Source organism: Triplophysa dalaica, chromosome 19 (genome assembly GCF_015846415.1).
Source record: "Triplophysa dalaica isolate WHDGS20190420 chromosome 19, ASM1584641v1, whole genome shotgun sequence".
NCBI classification, from domain to species: domain Eukaryota; kingdom Metazoa; phylum Chordata; class Actinopteri; order Cypriniformes; family Nemacheilidae; genus Triplophysa; species Triplophysa dalaica.
Window position 1 is genome coordinate 18508916 of NC_079560.1, and position 25924 is coordinate 18534839.

The 25924-nt window shown below is 38.3% G+C and overlaps 1 protein-coding gene across 1 annotated transcript; it reads left to right on the top strand.

Annotated features, from left to right (window-relative positions):
- Positions 1-5947: 5947 nt before the first annotated feature.
- cdx1b (caudal type homeobox 1 b) lies at positions 5948-13205 on the top strand. The gene is made up of 3 exons (XM_056730303.1): positions 5948-6359; positions 8743-8891; positions 13008-13205. Exons 1-3 carry the CDS (start codon positions 5948-5950, stop codon positions 13203-13205), a joined length of 759 nt encoding a protein of 252 aa, XP_056586281.1.
- The last annotated feature ends 12719 nt before the right edge of the window (positions 13206-25924 follow it).

Genomic DNA, 25924 nt, shown 5'->3' on the forward strand with positions numbered 1-25924 from the left:
ACACCAGGACGAGAAGAGGCACTGTCTAGAGGCGTGTAACCGCCTAGTGGGTGGGGCCCTAGCCTGGGTGATGGTCTCAGCCGTATAGGGGGAGTAGCCATCTCAGGATCTTCTCATCCCGTCTAGAGACCAGACATGGGTGTTCCAGAGGTCTGACCTGGGATGGCAGAACGTGTCCTTCCCCTGAGAGAGCAGGTCCTCTGTCAGGGGAATGGTTCAGGGGGAGTCGCTGTCCGGAGCATCAACTCAGAAGCCAAGTGTGGTTAAACCAGTGCGGTGTAAGCAATAACACTTGGTGCTCCTCTTCCCTGACCTTGCACAGTGTCTGTGCAAGGAGGCTCCTGGGGGTGAAAGTGTGCTTCCGCCCATCAGCTGAGCGCCAAGGCATCCGTGCCGAGGGGGGGGCCTTGGTGAGGGAGTACCAAAGCAGACAATGGGTGATGTCGCGGGAGGCAAAGAGGTCTATCTGTGACTGTCCGAACAGCACCCAAATGAGCTGGACCGGGGATGGAGTCGCCACTCTCCGCAAGGCGTATACTGACAAGAGAGCGCAACGGCTGTCTGGTTCAGTTTGCCTGGGATGTGTTTGGCCCGCAGGGAGCGGATCACCTGCTAACTCCACAGGAGGAGGCGTCGGGCAAGTTGTGTTAGCTGCCGTGAGCGTACGCCACCCTGGCGATATACGGTACGGCTGTCATGCTGTCCCGGAGGACCAACACGTGCTGGCCCTGCACTAGAGGCCGGAGCCTTCTCAGCGCAAGCCGCACAGCCCACAACTCATGGCAATTGCATGCCAGCGCAGAGGGGGGCCCGTCCAGCGGCCCGCTACTGCGTGCCCGTTGCACACTGCACCCCACCCCTGCAGCGAGGCCTCCGTCGTCACCACAACGTGCCTCGTAATCTGCCCGAGGGGAACCCCGCCCGGAGGAAGGTCATGGAAGACCAAGGGGTTAGGGTGCGTCGGCAGCAGGGCGACATCACCATGAGCCTGCTGTCGGTGTGCCACGCTGTCCTCGGAACTCAACTCTGTTGCCAGTGTTGAAGCGGTCTCATGTGCATTAACTCGAGGGGTATTACCCCCACGGAGGATGCCATGTGTCCCAGGAGCCTCCAGTTCCAACACTGACTGGGCGTGTGCTGCGGAAAGCTGCGCCGACAGAGTTTAGTTCCATACCGAGAAAGACGATGCTCTGCACTGGGGAGAGTTTGCTCTTTCTCGGTTGACCTGAAATCCCAATCAAACTAGATGCCAGAGCACCAGGTCCCTTTGTGTACACAACAGATCCCACGAGTGTGCCATGATAAGCCTTGTCGAGATAGTTCAGGGACAGACCAAAAGGGAGGACTCTGTACTGATATGCCCACCCCTCGAACGCGAACCGTGGAACGGGCGGTGTCGAGAGGATCGAGACATTAGAGTAAGCGTCCTTCAGGTCGATTGCCACGAACCAATCCGGACACCTGATAGATGTCAGGATGCGCCTCTGCGTGAACATTTGAATGGCAGCTTGTGAAGGTGCTTGTTCAGGGTACGCAGACCGGTGGGGCACAACCCGCCATCTTTCTTGGGAATGATGAAGTGCGGGTCGTGACCCACTGAACATCTTGGTTTGAGGGACGAACTCAATGCCTGTTTCGCCAGAAGGGTGGTGACCTCTACCCGAAGTACGGAGGCGTCCCTGCCTCTGACAGAGGGAGAGATGATGCCCTGAAACTTGGGAGAGTCTCTGGCGAACTGGACCGAGTAACCAAGATGGACCGCCCGCATTAGCCAGCGAGACAGTGTGGGCAGCTCTCGAGCTCCCAGGGACTGTACAGGGTGACCAAGGGGGCAGTCTGCTTCATCATTCCCACGGGGGGTGGTTCGTCGGCTGGCGAAGCTAACCATCTGTCGTGGGGGTCCCCGGAGGGAAGGTTGGCTCCGCCTTTTTACCTGCCTGGCGGGACAACGGTGCGCACTGTCGGTTTGAGAGTGGTGAAAGCTGTCGTATGTATACGACCTCACACTTCGCCAGGGTGTGAGGTCGGTTCGCCGAGCACAGTCCAGTGGAGTGTGCGATCGGCTGCAAGTACACCCGGGGAGAACGGATAAACTCTTTGAGTAAGTGGGCGCCAGGCAGGAGTCGTCTCGTACCGACCGATCAGAGCCGTGGCTGTGAAGGTTCGGGCCCGATGTTGTTCTCCCTGGAGTCTTCCCGTCAGAGTCCCTTCTCGTGAGAAGTTTGCTGACGGGGTGGAGGTTTTCCCCCTCGACCTCTGCTTCCGGGGTGCCGCCTGTGGGGGCACAGGAACCGGAATCGATGTCGAAGGGGTCCTGGGTTGCAGGGAAGCAGATGTCACGCGGGATCTCGGAGGCCTTTAGGCGGCCGAGTCGCGGTGAGAAAAATGTGGTTAATTGCCACTGCCTGCTTCACCGTCAAAAACTGCTGAGCGCAGTCCTCGACGGTGTTTACAAACAACCCACCCTGCGAGATGAGTGCATCAAGAAAGCGGACTTCCTTGGTGTCACTCTTTTGCACAAGGTATAGCCGGGGGTGTCACTCCTGGACCACTACCGTGGACATCGTCCGACCCAGGGCCCGTGCCGCCGCCTTAGTCGCCCGTAGAGCGCTGTCAGCGGCGGCATGGAGATCCTGCATTATACCCAGGTCGGCCTTACCCTCGTGGGGCTCTCTCAACGCCTGGCCTGGCGGACCAGCAGGCCATGGCGAAGAGAGAGGAGGCAGCCCTTGGGTGCCCCACCATCGAGGGAAGTAAGGGAGGTGGAGCTGGTTTTTACTGTAGCGGTCCGTGAGTGGAGCGCTCCAAGTTTTACACAGCTCCTCATGCACCTCTGGAAACCCGGGTTAGCATGAATGACATCATTTCTGCTTCCTCCTAACTCGACCACTGGGGGTGGAGCTCGGATTCGTCAGAGTCGGATGTCAGTCTCCCTCCGATGCTGCGAGCGACATCTCATCTACGTCACACATCGTTCCCGAGAATGCGTGAGAATCCGGACGGTATGCCACCGCCGGTTGGGGAACGTTCAGAAGAGCGAATCGGGGTGCGATCGGCCCGTGAGCACTTAGCTGGCGGGTTTACGTTCGCAGAGTTCCCCATATCACTAACGCTGCTAACGTGGGTGGTCATCGGGGCCGTAGCCACAGATGTCACAGCCCGAGTAGCAGACGAAATGGTGGCTGGTTCTCGTAGGAAGACAGCCACCCGTAACCGCAACTTCTAAATGACAATCTGCCCGCAGTGCGGCAGATGTGTCAACGAACGCTGCTTCAGTGTGCTGGACGCCCACACACCTAATACGGCGATCGTGTCCATTCCCTGCCGCACCAAAGAGAACAGCCGCCCTGGAGAATGCTCAGTCAGTCCTGAAAAGGACTTTTAGATAAAATCCCACACACCTCGGAACTGCCGAGACGCCCAGGGGAATTCATAGAATTCGTTCTGTTCGTAGTCATGTGCGAAGGCTCTGAAGAACAAAAGGTAAATGAATGCTGCACGCCGGCTTCATTTTATACCGGATATCCGGGGGCGGAGCCCGGCATGCAAATTTCATTCGCCAAATTTCATTGGCCTTTTCTATAGTAGTCAGAGTTGATTGGTTCTCAAGGGCGAACCCCCATCTGTCGTTCTCGACACAACGTCGAGAGACCGACAGAAAGGGAAACAGAGTTTATTTTTTGCGATTTTCCAAAATACTATGGGAAAAATACATAGGCTTTCGTTCGAGCGAACCTGTGCGCCACTAACTTCAAGGTTGTCATACAAAAACACGTCATCTCTTTGGCTCCCTATATGCTGTGTGTCATGTTACCACTCAGACAAGGATGTAACTTTAAACAAGAAGGGTATTTATTGACACGTCTGGAAAGAATCACAGAGTGAGTATTGCTCCCAATACTAACAAAGGTAAGTGGTTCTCTGATGCTGAATGTCCTCTGGAACAATAAAACGACTTGGAAAACTTGGGAACTTCGAAAAACTAGGAAACTATCTCATACAGGTATTGCTGGAAATCGTGAAGTTTGTTTCGAATGTGCAAGACCAGACAATGATTGTGAGACTGAGTGTTAATTTTAACTGGTGCTTGATGATGTGATGATGATGAGGTGCAGGTGCCAGTAATTCGAATTCAGGTGATGGTGATCTCCGTGTCGTTGTGGTTACTGTGTTTGATGGATCCGTGACACTGTGAAGGCTGATGTTCCAAATATGGTAAGGGACATTTTCATATCCACCACATGCTTGAGGTTTTCGACCAATTACAACACACTGGGTAGCTGGCCAATCCAAGAGCACACAGCACCTTTCACAACGATGAGCTTTGATAAAAATCAAGGCGTTCAGAGACGCAAAGTAAAGTAAATTTGTGTAAATACATTTCTATTTCTCCAAATGTGCCCACTTGGACTAAATAATGTAGCAAATCCCTGGCTGATACAACAAAGAGATGGTGGTCTAGTGGGTTAAACCACTGAACTGGTAAATCAAAGATTGCTGGTTCGATCCCAGCAGCCACCACCAGTGTGTCTTTGAGCAAGACACTTTACTCCATGTTGCTCCAGGGGGATTGTCCCTGTAATAAGTGCACTGTAAGTTGCTTTGGATAAAAGCGTCTGCCAAATGACTAAATGTAAATGTAAATGTAAACAAAGAAATGGCACCAGACGTGAATAGCCAACATGTCTCGTTATTCAGGATTTTATTAGTAACACATGTATGCCTATATAATTATATTAGTTGTAAGATGTAAAATAAAGAAGCTCTATCCAAACATTACTTTTTTAGTCTGTTTGAAATGTCCATTAAAACCAAAAATGGCCTGATGCCTGATTGTCTAACATATACAATACCTTGATAATAAATAGCTCAATAAAGAATTTGTAGCCTAATACTTTCTCTGTCGTTCACATCTACCCCAAAACCATGAACAAAACCGACAGCATCTGCTTTTGTTAATTAATAATAATAAATGGCTATAGTAGCGGTGCAATAAAGTTCCTTCCGACTCCATGTCGCCATCAGAACATACACTATAGGCCCCCTCTGTGACCTTTTATACTCAAGAAAACATATAGTTTCCAACTACCTCCCAGTCAAATTGTGCCATTTCAAATCCTTACTTTTGTGGTGCATGAAGAATAAAGTGTCTATGTATGTAGTTAAGCCAAAATGCAATTATTTGAAGGTCGTTGGATGCTGGATGTGTGCGTGTGTATTCGGGTTAGGGCCTGCTTTATAAATGAAAGCACTCTGCTTTTAAACCCCCAAGACACTACAAGATTATTTTAACAAGGTTCAGGAAAAAAGACATTACTACATACTGTATACTGTATTAAAAATAATAATACGACAGACATGTGAGACAAAATGCAACAATCGATACGTAACACCTTGGCATTAAATTAAGACTATAAAGTCAAAATGGTGAAAACAGGATCAGGTGCTCCTCTTACCTTCTTGTTTAAATTACTTAAATGCACTGCCTGAAACTTACTAATTCAATGCTTACCAATCCAATTAGTAATGCTTTTTAATTAATTAAAATCAAAATTAGCATTGCGAAATGCTAAAATTGTAATATATATTTTTTAATAATTATTGTAAATAATTGTCATTAAACATAACAATAATTGAACATAATAAATAATCACCTTTATAGCCTATATATTTAAGTATTATATAATTTTCGAGATGGCATGTTCAAATATGACACTATTTTAATATAATGGGAATGTCTCAATGCGGAACTCAAGGTTTATATGACCAAGGGTGATCATGCCCATAAAAGTGACGTCAGTGTTGCAATCATTAGAAGACACCAAGGCTAAAGTTCAGAAAACCTGGCCAGGTAGAGGAGCTGTCAGGTTATACGGAAACCTGGGTCTAAGGAGCCAAGATCAATTGGTTGGGTACACATTATGCACTGGAGTCATCAGGCGAAAAGATGTATGTTAGTTATCTTTTAGAGAAGGACAGCAGTATGTACCCAAATTCCGTAAGACACCCAAGCCTAAACCTGAACCATCAAAATTTTGTACCCGCACCTCCACAATATCCGGATTTCACAGGATACCATCACGTTCCTGGAATAACCAACGACCCACATCACAGCCAAACAGGAGCGTGGAATCCAGCATACCCCTCTCCACGGGAAGAATGGACACCTTATGGTCCGGGGAATGGACCATCTACCTCTAACGGTCAGTTGGGTTTCAGCCATCCAGAGTTTTCATCTGCTCAAGCGCCTGGTCTTCTTCCATCCTCTATAAACACATCAGTCGGACAGCTGTCGCCGACCTCTCAGCGCCGGAACCCGTACGATTGGATGCGTCGGAGCGCTCCACCTTCAAATTCAGGTTTTAAACCTAAACTCTATTTCGAATGCAATTTCCAAAAATGTAAGTAAATAACTATTATTATGGATACATAACTATCAGAATAACATCTACCAAAGTCACAGCTTAGGACCTGCCAATGACCCACAAAGTAAAGTTTGTAGTCGAAAACACAGGTTTGTGGGCTGAATCACTTTTCTTTGATGCGTCTCATTTTGCATTTTATGTCAGCCTGCTGAAAATATCTATTGAATAGTTTGATGGCACTTAGTTTCAGGACATTGTGAACAATTATCTTGTTATAAATATTTAAACATTGAGTTTAATATTTGTTATTTAGGCTACATACAGAATATTTACGTGTATGTTATATAATTAGTGATGTGTGCATTCATTTCAATGAAACAATTAATTATTATTAAAGAATGCTAATACTATTTTAATTATATAATTATTATTTTACACTATACATTCAGTTGGAAGCCTTGATAAGGGCCCCATTTTCCATAAAAAGCCCTGCGTTTGAAAATCGTGGTAGATCAGGCACTTGAAAGTAATCAATGGTTCATTTTAAAATGCTTATATTTAAAAACATTTAAACAAATGCTGTATACAGTTTGCTCGCTGGATAAATATAACAGCTTAATGTCCTAATACTAAAAAATATTTATCATTCATTTTGTATTATTTCTAATTGCACTAATCTTTGAAAGAAATATACGTTGACATTGTAGTATTTACAGTGTTTCCTCTCTACTGCATTTTTAGGGAAATCAAAATTGTATTTCCACTAAGCCTACCTCTGTTATGTTTCGAAACATATTAGAAACAACACACAGTTTTTCTCCTCATCATCACAATCCTACAACAGCCAAAAATAATACAATTATGGTAATAATAAAATCCTTTTTTTTTATATAGTTTTTTTTGTAATTTTTTTGTCCCATTTTGCTATCTTTTGTTCCGTACTGTCACAACAGTGCAGCCCTCTGAGGCAGCCTTTAAGATATATGTATACACTCCCACCTGAACAGACATTATACTTATCAAAATAAACAAAATGGCTTTTAAATAAAGAATTAAGAATTAAGAATTTTTTCTCTTTTAGTAAAGAGAGGATTATTTTTCTTTTGGTTGTATAAATTAAATATAAATTTAAGGTTAAACCCTATTTTACAGTGCCCGTGTTACAGTGTAATTATTGATTTAAAAAATTTGTAATAAATATTAACTACATGTAGGGTTAGGATTATGGTTCGGTTCAGGGTTAGTTACGTGTAATTATGCATAATTTATTAAAAAACTATAGCAAATTCATTTAACATGTGTATCAAGGACACCGTAAAATAAAGTGTTACCAAGTTTAATTGGAATACCAAAGTACATTATAATAAGAAATTAAAACTATTGTTATTGCTAGCCATTAATTGGACCAAACTGTTTTGTGTCATTCACTACAAAACCCCTTGTTACAAACTATGCCAAAAAAGAACCATCTGCAGATCTTTACTGTTTCTGTAGGCACAAAAAGGTAAGAAAGAAATTGTTATTCAAAAAACATTTGACTTTGAAAGGTTCTTTGGAAAACCAAAAATGGTCCTTCTATGGCACTTCTGAAAATAACCCTTTTAGAACCTATATATATATATATATTTACGCACTCCACGGCCTTCAGTTTACATTCTTTTAATAACTATGTTTTTTTTTAACAAATGGGTCCGCTCTGCCACTTAGCATATGCAAAACATGCCTTGAGGATCTAAATTTTTACATTAAAACATCAAAACATTTTATGTAACAAAATGTCTTTTATGTCATAAAAGTTTATATTGATTGTTGTAAGAGATCCACGGCCAAGTTAATCATAACTGGAGACTAAGGACTAATGATATTTTCAATGAAGATATGGTTACCTAATGATCTGAAGTTCCGCTGTTGCTGTTTCCCTAGACAGCGTCTTTTTTCTTTGTTTTAATATTTAACCTGTTCGACACTTACATCCTCTCTTGCCACTGACAAGGTAAACTAAGTTTGAAATATAGGGATATAATTCTAAAGACCTTTATAGCTTAGACATCTTGATATTTTATATAAAAATGCACCTAATATTTGCTTGAACACATTTCAGTTACCATAGTTACTTTATAATATAACATATAACAGTAAAGAAAAAACATTTGACCATTTTTAAGTCATCATTAATAAATCTAATAAATACCAAGCATGTTTATGAAATACACAATGATGATTGTTCTGAAATGTGAAGAAAGTCAGTACAGCCTAATACATATTACTGAAATATTTTATATTCAATTAAAATTTAGAACATCATACAAATATTAGTTACATATTTATGTAAGTATTTAGTTCCTTTTTACATGATGTAAAACTATAAATGTTTTAGGAGGGAAGACCAGAACAAAAGACAAATACCGTGTGGTGTATACAGATCATCAGCGACTGGAATTGGAGAAGGAATTTCATTACAGTCGTTACATCACAATAAGAAGAAAATCTGAATTGGCAACTGCCCTCAGCCTGTCAGAGAGACAGGTTAGCCACCTTTACAGTCTACTTAAAGTAATGAAGACATTATAATTGTTTTGTCACAGTCTGTCAATTATTGTGACTTATCATTTATTCATTTTAATTGATAATCCGTTTTATAATGCCTGTTGATTATAAGCAGAATAACATTTCAAGTACTATTATCTTAAATTCTGTAAGAGTTGTATACTGTATACACATACACTATAAATCTCCTAAGGACCACAAGAGGAGGTTTCTTAAAGTATTTCAAATTTTTTGGTCAATTATTTTTTTACATTTTACCTATTTTTTTGTTAACAAATGCGGAAAAGATATATAAATAGTATGGCTTGAAGAAGACCAGCTCTCAGTCAAGCCTATTTTCTATTATTATTACTATTAGCATTGCGTGTGTGTGTGTCGGGGCTGGATTGGTAAATAGGCATACCAGGCATTTTCTTGGAGGACCGATGTTTTTTTTGGTCCCATACATCTCATATAAAAAAATTGATTTGGAGTCTAGAGATACTTTCTGTACAGAAAGACTGGCCCACGAGACATTTAAACAGCAGCCCATTGGCTCTCTTTTTTATGACATTCGGCTGGCCCAATCACGCTACTCCTTGGTCTTTGAGAGATTGCAGCATCAGTGTGCCATGTCCTTCAAAAAAGTCAGAAAGTTCATGAAGAAAAGCAAGTGAGGCGCAGAGATATTTTGTGACACCGTTCTTTTTGCAGATGCTGCAAAATATGTAAAAATAGCTCAAGTTTGTGCAGCAGCCGGACCTTCATCAGGTCCAGTGGCTGAGGTTGATGATGGTCGTGGCCATAGAACCACCATTGCATAGAGAGGAGATGGAAACTAGGAGAGGGAGGGAGATGTGGCAGAATTCAAAGTCTGCCCAGTGGTAGACAGAACTGCTTTCAAAACAGTGATACCTCTGAGCCGAAAAAAAAAACTTGACAGACAAATTACCTATTTGCAAAATTATGGTGGTACTTCAGTTTGTTACATTTATGAACGCTGGTTGATCGTTAGTAACCAGACTACAACATCTCTGTCAGTGATCAGAACTGCTAGATTATACATTGTGCACTTTAAGCTAGTAATTTTATGTCTTCCCTGCAAAGCAATTTTTTATATCTCTCTGATCTTACTTAAATTGAGAACAATGTTGTTAACCATTCATCAACATTGAAGTCGGCATTAAATTAAAAATTATAATTCTGATTGTTTTGCAGAGTGTTGCAGTATTTATTATAAACAATTTTTCCGTGCACATCTTTTTTTTATTCATTTGCCCTTGTACGGTGGCCGGGAAGTTCAAAACAAAACAATAAATAGCAAAACTAAAAACTATTCTTAACGCAAAATAAAAACCCCGAAATCAAAATGACAAATCCAAAAACAGAATAGCAAAACATAAAACACAAGTCGGAAAACAAAATAACAAGTCAGAAACCACATCGACAAGTCAGAAAACAAAACGACAAATCAGTCAATACGGAAAAGGTAGGTATTTTGTTGGAAAGGGAAAGCTACTGCTGATTGGTAAAATCTCCTGTCAATCAAGACATCCAGGACGCTCAATGTTACTATTAGAAAGAACATGCATATGTGATACAGCGCGTATTCATTGATTAACGTTCAAAAGCCACATTTTGCTGTTGAAGTTGAAACAATCTCATCTTACATTTGTAGTAGAAGCGTGTCTGTTTCACACTGCATGCATAGTGCAACTGAAAGGCGATTGCCAATGGTAATCCGTGATCGATTAAGATACAGACAGTATAAATTTAACATAATATGTACTTTAAGCCTATAACAATACTGTGAAAACACGCATCTGACGCGTGCGGTGCGGCTGCGTTGTTCTGAACGTCTCTTTATATTTGTTCACATTTTTTTACAGTTGACCAAACAAAACCATAGCAAAGTTATCGCTTTTCAACTTGGCTTCACGCATCGACCGAGACAAGGAGCACCGCATAAATGCGCGCGTATAGACTGCATTTATTTATTTATTAATTAGATATTATTTATTAGAATGATCTTGCTTGTTCTATAAACACCATGCACTGTGCTGTGTTTTACCTTTTCTGTTTTTCCTGTTTGCCCCTGTAAAGCTGCTTTGGAGCAATGCACATTGTGAAAAGCGCTATATAAATAAACTTGAATTGAATAGTCTTATGTCTATATTTACAAGCGAAAACAAACGATCGCGTCGGTCCCTCTCTCACCATAACCCACAGGGACACAGATTAAAGTAGGCTACATAACATGTTATATGCTTATATTGTATGTTTCTTGCGAGCGTCCTGGATATCTTGATTGACAGGAGCTGCATCCAATCAGCAGTAGCTATCCCATTCCAACAAAATACCTACCTTTTCCGGTTTGACTGAATTGTCTTTGTTTTTTCTGACTTGTCGATGTGGTTTCTGACTTATTTCGTTTCCCGAAATGTTGTTGTGTTTTAAACTTTGCTATTCTGTTTTTAGAGTTGATATTGCGTTTACAGATTTGTCATTTTGCTTTTGAATTTTTTATTTTGCTTTTAGATTTGTTTTTAGTTTTGCAAATTGTTGTTTTGTTTTAAGATTTAATATTTTCTGTTTTTAGATTTGATATTGCGTTTTCAGATTAGTCATTTTGATTTTGGATTTTTTATTTTGCTTTTAGATTTGTTTTAGTTTAGCAAATTGCTGTTTTGTTTTGCACTTCTCGGCCACGGTATCCCTGTAATCATTAAACCCAAACACTAACCTTCTCCCCCCCTCGAACTGACCTCTCTTCACCTCTGGTCATGAGGAATGGTGCTAGGGCCGGCTTAAATGCCTGACTGATTGCAAACCTCCTTGCAAATCTGACTCAATTTTGCTGGCGATGCCCAACTTTCAACGATCCAATCAGTACTTGATGAACTAAAATCAAGTCCCGCCCTACATTTTTTCTAATTTCACACTTGTTTCACTCGGATATATGTCACATTCGGGAATAAAAGAGTACTGCTACTTCTGTTTCATGCCGACTTTAACAGTGAGTCAGCTGGCAGTGTTTTGTTCACTATTTGCTACAGGCTCTAGTGTGAACACTGGTGAGGTTTTAGGACCTGACACAAAAGTGTGTTTGTGGCTGCTTTTGTGTAGGTTTTTATGGAGAACATTGAAATGATATCCAGGCATCCAAAAGACTGTATTTGTTTCTTTATTAAAATTCCAACTAAAAAAAACACATTTTCAAATATATTGTGTGTGTGCGTATGTGTGTTTGTGCGTGTCTGTGTGTGCTCCCTGTATATACTACAGTGTGCTGTATTTTAGTCCGGGACTAGCCTTAAACCTTGTCTCTGAAACCTGGCTGTTGAGTCATGGGATAGGACATATAGTCCTATAGATTATCAAAGATGACAGGCATGTACTATAATACTAATTAAAACATATCAAAAGGCCAATAAGTCTCCGGTCGATATGTCCGTCTTGTGATTTTCCACTCGTTCTCACTCTGCTACAACTATACAATCCCAAACACACACACACACATGCACACACACAAACAGAGCCCTCAAGGCTAGAGTGTGTGCTAACAGAAGATGTTTTAAATATGATAAGAAGTCCCTTTTTCAAAGTAACACTGACCTAAGAGGAAGAAAGACTTAATCCATGAAGTATTGTCTGCTTTCTGTAGTGTATTTCATAATCAGAAAAAGTTTGTTTTAATAATGCTTAAATCATCAATTTAAAATAAGATGATGTTGAATAATTATTGATTTATATTTGTAAAAGCCACACAAAATAATTTATATTGGAAGAAAGGCGAAGCCACGGCACCCGTACCTTCAGTGCAGACAACTAGTCATCTTTTTTACCTTGAGGGGACATTTTTGGTCACCATGAGAAAACCAGCTTACTAATCATGATAAATTGTGTATTTGACAATGTAACAGTATAAAACTCTTAAAGAATTTAAGAAACTAGTACTATGTTGTGTAAACATGTGAAATGTTGTTGAACTAGAATACTTTGCCTAATAAAACTATAGTTAATTGCAACGCACTGTTACGTTTACGTTAATAACATCAAGTGAAACGTTATTTTTATCATGGCTTGCGCACATGAAGACGATCATTTTGTTGGCAGGTAAAGATCTGGTTCCAGAACCGCCGTGCTAAAGAGAGGAAAGTCAATAAAAAGAAGATGCAAGAGCCACAGCCCGCATCCACAACCACACCTACCCCACCTAACTCAGCTCTAACAGGCAATGTTGCCATGGTGACAAGTAGCAGCAGTGGCTTGGTATCACCCTCTATGCCAATGACTATTAAGGAAGAGTACTAAATTAAGGATGTCCAAATTTTGATACTTGGTTGTTTTGATAGTACAACAGAGCTCTTTCACACTTGTACAGAGTGCTTCAATATAAACTAACTCTTGCTTCAATTAAAAAAGTAAACACAAATATCACACATGTACACTGGTGTTTTATGAAAAATAAACATAAAAATCACACATGTACACTGGTGTTTTATAAAAAATAAACATAAAACACAAGTTTGCAACACCTGTAAAGCAACATTCTAAGAAACCATTAATACTTAATTTGTGTAAAATTGGTTTCTTTATTTTAGAACTGCTTTTGCTTTGCTCAACAATATAAGGTGAGATGTTTTGCAATTTATGGTACATTTAAAAATTGTATATTTCTAAGGGTAATTTGTATAATAAAATGCTTTGACACATGACAGTGATTGCCATCAAACCAACACAAGAGAACAATCTTTATTTTACAGTTGATGTGTTTTGTCTTACCTACTGCCAAGAACCAGTAGGTACTCTTTACTCTTTCTGGCCACAAGGCATTGATGGTGTTACTATATTTTTAAGGTTGTTGACTTCTAAAATGTTAAGGAAATTACAGCAATGTTTAAAGAAATGTTAACTGACATATATTGCACTCTAAAAAAAAGGCTATATAGCACTAATGGTGGTTCTTGGCTCGTGATCATAGGGGAACCACTTTTAGTGCTATATAAACCATATTTTGGTGCTTCAGTGGTTCTTCAACGGTTCTTTGGGATGACTTAGGTGCGTTATAACCCCTGAAGATCCAAACAGGGGCTTAACAGGTTCTTTATACGGTATATGAACTTCCACTATGAATGAATAGACACTCAAGCAGGAGTTCATAATGTTTGCACAGTGTAACGGCATTGCTGGATAGGAGACAAGTGCACACAGAGAAACTGTGAGCTATGTTAATATCAGGCACACTCTGAACTCTCTTATCAATGCTGTGACATAGAAGATCAGCTTGACAGGCACAACATATCTGCCTCTACAGCATAGGTTTAACAGGATCTGTTTTATGACTTTGTTAACAAAGCCAGGGTGCGGCGTCCAAAGGGCAAGGTGAAAGGGGCTGGTGAGCAAACAGAATAATGCACATCTGTCCAGGTAGACATCTATTCACTGAACGAGACCATGTCCATACAAAACCTTAACAAGTGTCATTTTTTATCTTTATAATAGTACATTCAAGTTACATAACAGGATTTGTTTTGAATTTTAAACAAATATGTATTATTAATTTTTGTGAAATTAGATATTAATGCTACACCATATATAACAATAGAAGTTGATTTGAATAGAACATTTTGAAGTTTGGCCAGGTAAAGTTCAAAATTATTAAACAATCCCCTAAAAAAAAGTACTCCCCTAAAAATAATCCTGTTTTATTTCACGATTAAATGAATGAGGATAAACATGAATATAACCAAGGACCTCCCTATTATGTTGTGAAAATAGAAAAAAATGAATAATGATGACATTAAATGAATTAAAAGAAAACATAATATTTCAAATGTATGTTTTCATTTTGTATCACATTTTATATAGTTTAATAATAGGTATTTTTAATACAGTGTACTTACATAAGAAATAGGATTTGATACATTTTACTTATTTTACACATAGTTGTTTTTCTGGGTAAGATTAGGGTTAGGGATGTTGTAGGAAAAGGCTCAATTTAAATTACTTGAATTAAGTGAAGATTAAAAAGTATTATTTTACAACACTTTGTCACGAAGTATATGTTTATTTTATTGTTTTTCTTATGTAAGTACATAGTAGTCAAACACACATGTGGGTCCCAATTATACCATACCATACCATGTATCTACTGTATGTATGTGTTTGATTATTTCATTGTAATAGCTTGTATTATTCCACTTTCTTTATCTGTGCTCTATTTCTGGTAAGGAAAAATTGTATAAACAAGCGTTCTGTTAGCTCCTTCTGAAGTCATAAAATTTATTGGGGGCATGTTGTAAAAATATCATCACCACAGTAACAAAAACATGCTTGTTGATAGTGCTTACAATGTTCTATGAATTTGACTGAAGTGTAGATACTTGAGTAGAAAGAAATAGTGCAAATATCAGACTTAAAGCTTCTTTTAATTCCATTCCATTCCATTTTCTACCGCTTATCCGAACTACCTCGGGTCACGGGGAGCCTGTGCCTATCTGAGGAGTCATCGGGCATCAAGGCAGGATACATGCATGGATGGAGTGCCAACCCATCGCAGGGCACACACACTCACGTACTCACACCCTACGGACAATTTTTCCAGAGATGCCAATCAACCTACCATGCATGTCTTTGGACCAAGGGAGGAAACCGGAGTACCTGGAGGAAACCCCCTAGGCACGGGGAGAACATGCAAACTTCACACACACAAGTCGGAAGCGGGAATCGAACCCCCAACCCTGGAGGTTTGAGGCGAACGTGCTAACCACTAAGCCAACATGCCACCCTTCTTTTAATTTAAAATTTAAAATTTAAAACAATTAGCTGAATAATAATAATTTAATCATTTGAAAGTGGTCTAATAAAGGGTCAAAATTATTTATATAGATGTATACATATTATTTTTTAGTAATAGTCTATACAGTGACACTTACATAGCACCTTGTTTATGGATCTTTTACAATAAACTTTTGATTATAAAAAGTAACCACAGATATCCTCTATTATTTTGGAAATAATTCTGCATAAACAATATGAGTTTAAAACAAATATGCTTGAGAGCTCAGAATACCTATATTTTGAAACAACCAGAAGTTGCTTATATGCCCACAGAAATACCTGTCCTGGTCAGGCAAAACAGAACAACCTCACATTTTAACTTGCGTAATGCTTTTTCCATCTGATAAATCATTATCCCCTAACTCTAACAACAAGTATAAATGTTACATTTCTTATGGAGGTACACAGTAGTTAAATATAGAGTGAGACCAAGATTATAAAATTCCAAGATTCTTCTAGTAGTGGTTTGAATGTGTCTGTCTGTGTCAACATCACGGTTGTATTGTGTTGCATTGAATGCATTTGGAAATAGCTATAAACCAGCTGGTGTAAAAGTAGCTAACTGTCCCATACTTAACTATGCTAACCGCTTATTTATCAAATAATGTTTGTTGAATAATTCAATAAAAAGAATTGTTGAGTCAACTTAAACTAATAAGGCAACATATCACAAGCACCTTTGTGGGTTAATTTAATAAACAGGTACTGTTTATTAAGTCCACCCAACTCAAAAAAATACGTTTGAGTCATACCCTAACCCTAACCTAATAGTGAAGTTTACCTAATGAATAACACAACAAAAAATGTTTTGTTGGCTGGACATAAATAGAGAATATAGATTGATAATTAAAATAGACTAACTTATCTGTCTCTTCCTACAATTGTATACATTTGCTGCTTTAGACAAACCAAAACATTGACAAAACTGTGTTGAATGCATTTATACTGGTTGTGTCACTGGGTCGTACACTTACATCCCAACACTGAACACACAAGTTTCAATCATGGTAACAATCAAAAAATAAAATTCATTAAGAAAACTCTAAACACATCAGATAATTAATAGTAGCAACAACATTAAAATATAAATAAGCCAGAAAGAACTGAAATCACTCATCTTTAAAATAAAAACACTTGCAATATTGTTTGTACAGATTACTCTTTGCAAGTTGGGCAAACTTTTTGACACATTTTGGTAAACAAATGTAGAATCTAAAACCAGACAACAAAATAATCTTGTTTGGTATATGCAAAACAATAATTTGACTGCTTTAACAGAAAATCCACCATAGTCTCCATGTTTATACATAAGTATTTGTTTACAAGCACAAAATGTACATTTTAGTAATTTTTTATTGATGCTGAAACATAAACAACGTATAAAACTTAAAAATTACAAATGAATAAAAATTTGGAAAGACTTTACTTAGAACTACTGTTATAAAGCATTATATATACATGCTTCAAGGAAAGTGATACTAAAACCTTTTATTTCATTAAGATATTTGTATCAGTGCATTTTTGTAATTGTATCGATAAGTGATTTATATTTTAGACCCTTTAACCTACCCCAAACCTTCCCATTTTATAGCGAATATAAAAGATATCAAATGTATTAGACTCAAATATGTAGGAAAATTACAATTTTAGAACAATATAGCATTAAATAGACATTCTATAAAATACTACTCCTACCTCTAAACCTAACCATAACTATTTCTTTAAAATATATATAGTAAAAAGAAGACATGACAGATAAGTGCAATCACAGTTATTTATTTGTTTAAAAAATACCAAAAGTAGTCCAAATGACCATATGTTGCAGTCCTCTCTGGTGGAATACAACAGTTTTGTGTGAAGAACAGAGCAGAATTCAAGTAAAGTGAAGTATTTGTCAGATATGGTGACCCATACCTGAAAAGTGACCTCTGCATTTAACCCATCCAGAGAGAAGTGAGTACAGGCACAGCAAGTTGTGAACACATGTACACCCAGAGCTGTGGATAGCTATTCCTTGCTCAAGGGCACCTCAACCGTCACCTGCCGGCCCTGAGAGTCGAACCGGCAACCTTCTGGTCACGAGTACGTGTCCCTATCCAGTAGGCCACGACTGCCTATAAAGCGATTAACAGCTGAAAATATCATCCAGATTATTATCCTGATCCATTCCGTGAAAGCACACATTTCTCCTTCAAACACGTAGACTGCATGTCACAATAAGTGACGAATAAGGGCGAGAGCCAATGAGCATTCGATTTTCCTGCCGTAAAACCTGACTTAAAGCTTTGTGATTGCTTCGGTGGCAACGTTAGAATTCTTAACGAGCGCATCAGTGCCGCCGGTGTTGCATCTGAATTTGGATGCTCAGGATGGAGATGATCAGAAAATAAAAGCTTATTAAAATCAAATAAAATGGATCCCTTTTATAAAAATTGTGCGTTTTTTTATTTATTTTTATGCTTCTATTGTAAGTCATGGCATGCTGGAGAAATTACCGTTGTGTCCCACGTAAACAAAGCAAATATTACATGATAAGTAATGGTTAAACGATTGCAGAAATCTTATTCATTTTAGGAGTTTAAATTCTTGTTTCTTCTAAACGAGATTGAAGCAGAAATCGCTCTAAACAAAATGTCATTTCATATTAAGTAAACGAGTAAACTTCAATAAATGCATTTAATAACATAATGCCATTGATATGACAAATAAATACAACATAATAAAATGCTAATGACGTGATTACGATATTAATAAGGAACCATATGTAAAAATGTTCACATGTAAATAATCAACGTTTCATGTGTCGTCAATACACCTGTATTCTGCGATTTAGTGTTTGTGCCAATGTTAGTAAATGTACGTAAAGTTTTACAGAACCACATCTTACTTAAAATACATTCGAATTCTATGAAAAATACTACGTTCAAGGTACTTTATTTTCTTTGTAGGGAGAACATTTTGTAAGTAAAAAAGAGTTTTACGGTGATTGTGGAATAGTGCTAATCAACGTTTGTACTTGGGACACTTACACGCAGCTTTTAAAATGGATAAAGGATGTTTGTGTTTTTTTTCTCATTCTTCATGTAACCACAGACCAACAAACATCAGATATCTATAATAAAGAACTCAAAATTCAACAGATTACTGTACATAAATCTATATTTATGTTTTTTTTGTCACAGACACACCTATAAAGACGTAAATAAATAAATATATTTTGATGAAACATACTGTATGTATCAAAGCTCTCACAATATATTACAGTTTTAAAAATCAGAAGTGAAAGACGTTGGTAAATAAATTGTTTAGCACCACGGTAAAAATGTAAGTGTCTAAACAGTACATGGTCTATTAAACTGCATCAACATAACTGATCCTAATGTCAGATAAAGTCCACAAAAGTACCTAATTTTAACAGTTACTAGAATGTAGTCCTGTACCTGTGGCCCTGGCTGATTTACATTTATACATTCGGCAGACACTTTTTTTTGTATAATGAATCAATATGTTCAATCAATACACAACAAATACAATTTTTAAACATTTTCTGAATGAGCTTTTAAATGTGTATGTAGCTCCTATTTAACAAATTAAATGACCAGATGTTATTGCTTTACAATGTACTCTGCAGATTGCAGAACAGAATGCAGAATACAATATGCAAAACAGTATTTGCTGAATATTGCAAAATACATATTTTACAAATATATGCAGTCTATAACAATATCAATAGAATTTTGCTAAGAAAACTGATTAATTATAGTAAGTAGGAGTCAGATTAATGTTTGTCTGATGAATAAATACTTAACAATTAAGCATTAGATGCTAATGAATCTATGTATTTCTTACATTTAGCTCACAATTTGGTTCAAACACTGTGAGTAGAGATTGAAAAGATTCCATTTTAGTTTGGTTTTGAAAATCTTCAAGTTCACAATTAACCTTTGCCTTTGTTGATAAATTAGAGGATTTCAACATGACAAGGCAGAATCTATGTCAAACCAAGTTCATGTTTGGCAATCCAAGATAGACGAGCAACAAATCTAATTTCCTGAGATGTTAAGTGTAAATGATTAACCCACACAGAATGCCAAGTAATATTTGACATCCATAAAATGGCTGTATGCTTTATTCAACCGTCAATCTGGAAATAAGCACAATGCTACAAAAGCATTATGGTAAAAAAAATTCTGTAAATTAAAAGAATATGTAATACAGTAAATACAAGCATCATATTCACATTACTTTTTTACTTTTTACCAGTTTTTCTTAGCAAGTTGCCAAACCACATATTATTTTAACTTTCGCTAATCAAATAACCCAAGACCAAATAAAGAGGAAAAAACAACAAAAATAGGACCTCTCAAACCATCGTATTTAATATCACTTTCATTAGTAGGATAGTGTGAGGACTGGTAACGGTAGATGATTGCTGTAAATGCAATAACTATCACCACAAGATCTTTCCTCTGACCTGTTTCAATATAATGAGTATACATCAAACTTTGCATTTGGCCTTAGACAGTGTTCAAATTAAAGGAAATTCGGGGGGAAATTGAAAAACAAAGAATATGTTTTGTCAAAATATTGCACTGACACAAAGCAACATTGCTGAAATGGGCTTTATTTGTCCCAATTTGCTAATTGCTAATATTATTCATCTTAAAAGTCCATGCATGCTCAATTTACCACACAATATTTATCAGACCGTTATTATAATTTTGATATGAACATCATTTCCTCAGAAAACTTGAGAGTTTAGTCAAAAAATAGGTAGTCAAAAGTGCCCCACAGTTTGCTATCTTACATTCTTCAAAATGTCTTCTTTTGTGTTCAACAGAACAAAAAAATGCTAAAGTTGCCAAATTTTTCATACTGTGGGGGTCAATAGGGGTCAAGATCTTTTTGGTAATAATCATTCTTCCAAATATCTTTCTCTGTGTTCATCAGAACAAAGAGATTTATACAGATTTGGAACAACTCGAAGGTGAGTAAATGAAGACAGAATTTTAATTTTGGGTAAAGCGGCTATTCCCTGTGGTCCTTATTTTCATACTTTCGTTAGTTTGTAATGTTGCTGTTAGAGCATAAACAATATCTGCAAAATTATAAAGCCCAAAGTCCAATGCCAAGTGAGATATTGTCTTTAACAGAATTCACTTTTCAAGGACTACAGAGAACGGCTGGAATCGGACTACAGCCCTATCCTTCCCAGGTAAACGATGTCACTATTCTGAGTGTTTGAAAAACCTCTCCCCAAAGGAATACGCCACAAAATGGGCGAGGCCTTTCTCAGAGAAGAGGAAGAGTGCTGGAAAAGTGTTTGGTTATCAGAGATTGTAACCATTTGACTGATCTGCACAATTTATTACTACCACTTTCATGAACAGTCCTACAGCTGGTAATAAGAAGTCGTTTACACACATTCTAAGATAACCAACGGTCAAATAACAGCTACCATGACTTTAACATCGGCTGTAAAAGCTGTTCTGTGTAATACACTGATATTGTGTGTGTGCGTGCACCCATACCTCTAAAACGCTTCTATGAAACGTCATTTGAAGTCCTGCTTGCAAATGTTTCCTAGTCAATCCGATAGAGCAGTAAATCTGCTTGTTTTATTCCAATTTAGGTCCAATATAAAAAGGCAAAACTAATGCTTATGTTATTAGTGTTAATTGACATAACCGGTCTGACCCAATCGGTCCGGTGACATTTCCCTCGCCTTGGTTATCAGAGATTGTAAACAATTGACTGAGCTACACGATAAACTACTTACACTTTCATCACAGTCCTACAGGTGGCAGTAGTTATTCAGCTACTACACATCAACGGTCAAAAAACAGCTTTCATGACTTTAACTTCGGCTGTGAAACCGTCACCGTCAAAAGCTGTTGCCTCTACACAAGCTCGTCAGTGCTTGCATGACAAGGCTAAATAAAAATAAATAAACTTACTAAGAAGGTACATTTTAGATTTAAGATTATCATTAATATTCTAATAGCATTTTAAAATTTTGTAGAGAAGTCGTGTCAGGTCGCCGCGTCCTTCTTTAACCAGCTCTACCATCTCAGCTCTTGTCAGGTCGCTGCTTCCCATTCTCCACTTTTCCATCAGGTCTGGGCATGAACTTTATCCTGCTCGCTGTGGTAACCTTGAAACAATGAGACAGAATTGGCTGAGAGTAGAGTACTGTTCTGCACTCTATGATGCAACAAGTACATCGGTTGTTGTTGGAAGTGTTCCTGGTTCCGGTTGATCTAACTAATGCAGCCTAAACCTTCAGAGGATATATATTATGGAAGTGTAGTGTATGCAATATTAAAAAGATGTGTCTTTATTCTAGATTTAAACAGACAGAATGTGTCTGCCTCCCGGACAGTGCAAGCAAGACTATTCCAAAGTTTCGGTGCTAGATAGGAAAAGGATCTTCCTCCTGCACTTGATTTCTAGGTATTACCAACTGACAGGATCCCTGAGGGCATGATGCATGGGAAGGACTGTGATACAAAAGAGGTTTGCTCAAATACTGCGGAGCTTAACCTTGTAGGGCTTTATAGGTAATAAGCAAGATCTTAAAGTCAATGCGATGCTTTATAGGTAACCAGTGCATTTCTGACAAAACCAGGCTAATATACTCATACTTTTTTGTACAAGTAAGAACTTGAGCTGCCGCATTTTGGACCAGTTGGAGTTTTTGTAGAGGTAGCATGTATAATGTGAAGAACAGAGGCCCTTAGACTGAGCCCAGTGCTACACCATACTGGACTTGCGATTTGCTTGACATCTCATTATTTATTGCTACAAATTGAAAATGGTTGGATAAATAAGACTTAAACAATTTCAATGCTATTCCATTAATGCCAACGTTATTTTCGAGTTTATGTCGGAGTGTGATGTGGTCAATGGTGTTGAATGCAGCACTAAGGTCCAGCAGCACCAATAACGACATACAAAAAAAGCAGATCATTTGTAACTCTGATCAAAGCAGTCTCTGTACTGTGACATGCTTTAAATCCAGACTGTAATTCTTCAGTGATGTCATTCCTTTGGTTCATAATTGAGTTGAAACCACTTTTTCCAGAACTTTAGATGATGCTTTGTCAGAAATTATTTAGTAATACTAAGAAGAGGATCTATAATTTCTGGGAGCATCTCTTTCAGTAGATTGGTAGACATAGAATCTATCATGCATGTTGTTGATTTAGATGATTTAATGATTTTAGACAGTTCATCGTGAGGTACTGTAAAAAATAAATTTAATTTCTCCTTAGGGGGTTAGTTTGTTTAGCAGGTTTCACATCTATCCACTGTGGATTTTATTTGTGAAGTAGAATCTAAAGTCACTGACCATTTATTTTCTGTTAATTTAATTAAATCTCAAGTATGATTACGAGGGTGAATGGGTCCAGACACATTTTGACGCCCATGAAGTTTTGAGAGTGTCTTCGAAAGCCATTCCTAAGGCATCTGTATCGTTATCTACAGAATGTTAAGTCACCAACGACAAGGCCCTGGAGGCCTATATACAATGGCTAGAATAAATAAATAAAATGTTTTATCCATAGTATTAGGTGTTGATACATGAACTACCGTGACTTCAAAAGAATTGCATTTAGAGTTTAACTTCTGGGAAATGCTAAAAGAGTTATTGTAAAGTGCTGTAAAACATCTCACCCTCTGCCTTTTAGACAAGGCTCATGTTTTTAATAATTATCTTGGGGGATAGATTCATTGAAAGTAATATAAACATATGGTTCTAACCATGTTTCTGTCAAACAGAGCATGTCTATTTTATAATCTGTTATCATATCGTTAACAAAAAGTGCTTTATTAGAGAGAGATCTAATATTTAGCTATTTCATATTTCAGATGATTATACTTTTATTGTCACATCACCACAGCACAAGTGCCTTGGTGAGTGAAATTCTTGAGAGCATGCTCCAGAAAGTGCAGACACAATTTACATATGAACAGTACTATAAATACATACAGACTTATACAGATGACATTGTGCAATAAACACATACATTTACTCAGTACACACAGTGTACTGTTAGACATACTTACAGTATCAATACACATTATACACAAATAACAAGCCTTTGTCAGTTGAATTTAAATGTCTGGAAGATGACAATGGGATAAGAAGATCTCTCAAATAAGATGATGCTTGATCACTTAAAACTAAAAGCAAACATCAGCAAAGCAAGTTCAACTGAATTTTAAGCTGGGCCGGAAACTAAATGAACCAAAACTAAAATTGGGATGATATGATCCCAATTCTTAGCCCCTGCCCTGAGGACATCAACCACTTGGCAAAATCAGGTCTGACTGGACAGCGAATTCAAAGACAGGTACGGGCGCTGTGAGGCGTAAGAATAACAGATATCACTCACTTTATCAACCAAAATGTAAAACATTTCTCACAGAGCTCAGCTGACGGCTCCCTAAAAAAGTGGGGCTTCAGATTAATTACTGTATGTGTTGTTGAAAAATAAAATCTTAGTTCTATGAAAGTTTGGAGAAATCAGGTCAGAAAAATATTTTCTATTTGAAATTTGATTGAAAAAAGTCTTGACGTGAAACATGATTTCCCAATAATTAACAAAACTTTTGTCACATAATTAATTAGATCAAATTGACCCACTGTGAAATGTGTCCATTTACTGGTACCATTCAACATAAACTGCAGTGGCCAACTGTCTTTCAGACTTGGGCAGTTCCCCATAGAATGTGTAAGTCTGGTGGTGTCCACTCGACAATTGTGAAGTCGATTTTTGATAAAGTTGCCTCAGGAACTATAAACAGCATTTGCCCCCTCCGTCAAGAATGCCACTGTGGTGCCCTTGAGAAAGACACTGTAAACTTCGCATTTCTGGTAAAACCTGATGTTCTTACAGAGGAGTCTAAGTCCTTACAGAGGACTAAATTGAAAAAATAATAGACAAGGAACAATAGATTTTTGCAATGTGATAAGGCAAAAATTACCTTGATTGCACAGTTTTGCTTTGAATGGCTACTTTTCATGTTGACAACCACCCCTCATACTGAATTTCACCATTTAACGTAATTCTGTGAAAGAAATTACCCATGATTAATTTACCACAGAAAAATCACGGTTTGTTTTCATATTTGTTGCTGTCACTAGTATGGTGAATTTGTTTACTACCCAAAAATGTATGTACACAGAGAGAGTGAGAGAAAGTTCACAAATTAACAGCATGGAAAATCTTCCTTTGGAATCCTGAAAGAAAAATCTGTTCATTAATATAAACACACACCTGGACAAATGAATACTTCTAAACTGAATGTGACACTTGCTGTTTTGTACCCCTGATCTATTTACACATTGTTCCTGTAGTTTGCATGAAATTGCTCAACTTAAAGGCGGAAAAGATCATTTGGAAAATGCTTACGTTGGCCTTCTAGCATTGCAATCCTACAATCCCTTCCTCTCGCGAATCAGTACAATAACGAACGCTAACAACATCAATAAAATGGGATTAGATCCAGCAAGCTTTAGGTTTAGTTTTGGTGGCATGTCAAGTGTAAAGGCTAACGGGAAGGGTCTGTAGGGTTGGCAGACGTGGGGGTCTGAATAACGTTTGGGCGTTATGCCTGTCATTGGATGATGCACGTCATGTTGAAGAGCTGCAAACAGGACGAATTGCAGATGAACGGGTATGTATAGAACATTGTGTTTGAAACTTTCGTACCTGAAATATACAAATATACAGTAACAACAACTACGTTTTTTTACTTATATAGTAATGCTTAATAATTATATTGTAATATAATTCTTATTTAATTGTGTAATAATTTTGATTCACAGGTAAGAATTAAACCTCTGAATGCCATCACATTTTGGAGATTTGTCTGACCCGGGACCCCAGTCTGATGTTTGACATCATGCAGATCACTGCTTCATCATCTACATCCCCCCTCCATCCTACCTCTGGTCAGACTGGCTGGTGTGTCTGCTGCAACTGCAAAGAGATGCCATCAGATTTAGAGGGAAAGTGTTGTGGGCAACAACAGGAGAACTGCATTTCAAGACTGCCCATATGGAAACATATGTTTTACAAGAGGAGATACTGTGCTTAGCAAGACGCATATGGAATGATGTCCGGGCTGCTGATGACGCTGCGGAGCCAGAGGAAAGCAATAGACAGTTCCGCCATGCTGCT

Coding starts and splice junctions, on each gene's coding strand:
- cdx1b (XM_056730303.1), top strand. CDS start 5,948: ATGTATGTTAGTTATCTTTTAGAGAAGGACAGCAGTATGTACCCAAAT. Junction 6,360..8,742: donor CGCTCCACCTTCAAATTCAG/GTTTTAAACCTA, acceptor TAAATGTTTTAG/GAGGGAAGACCAGAACAAAA. Junction 8,892..13,007: donor TCAGCCTGTCAGAGAGACAG/GTTAGCCACCTT, acceptor TTTTGTTGGCAG/GTAAAGATCTGGTTCCAGAA.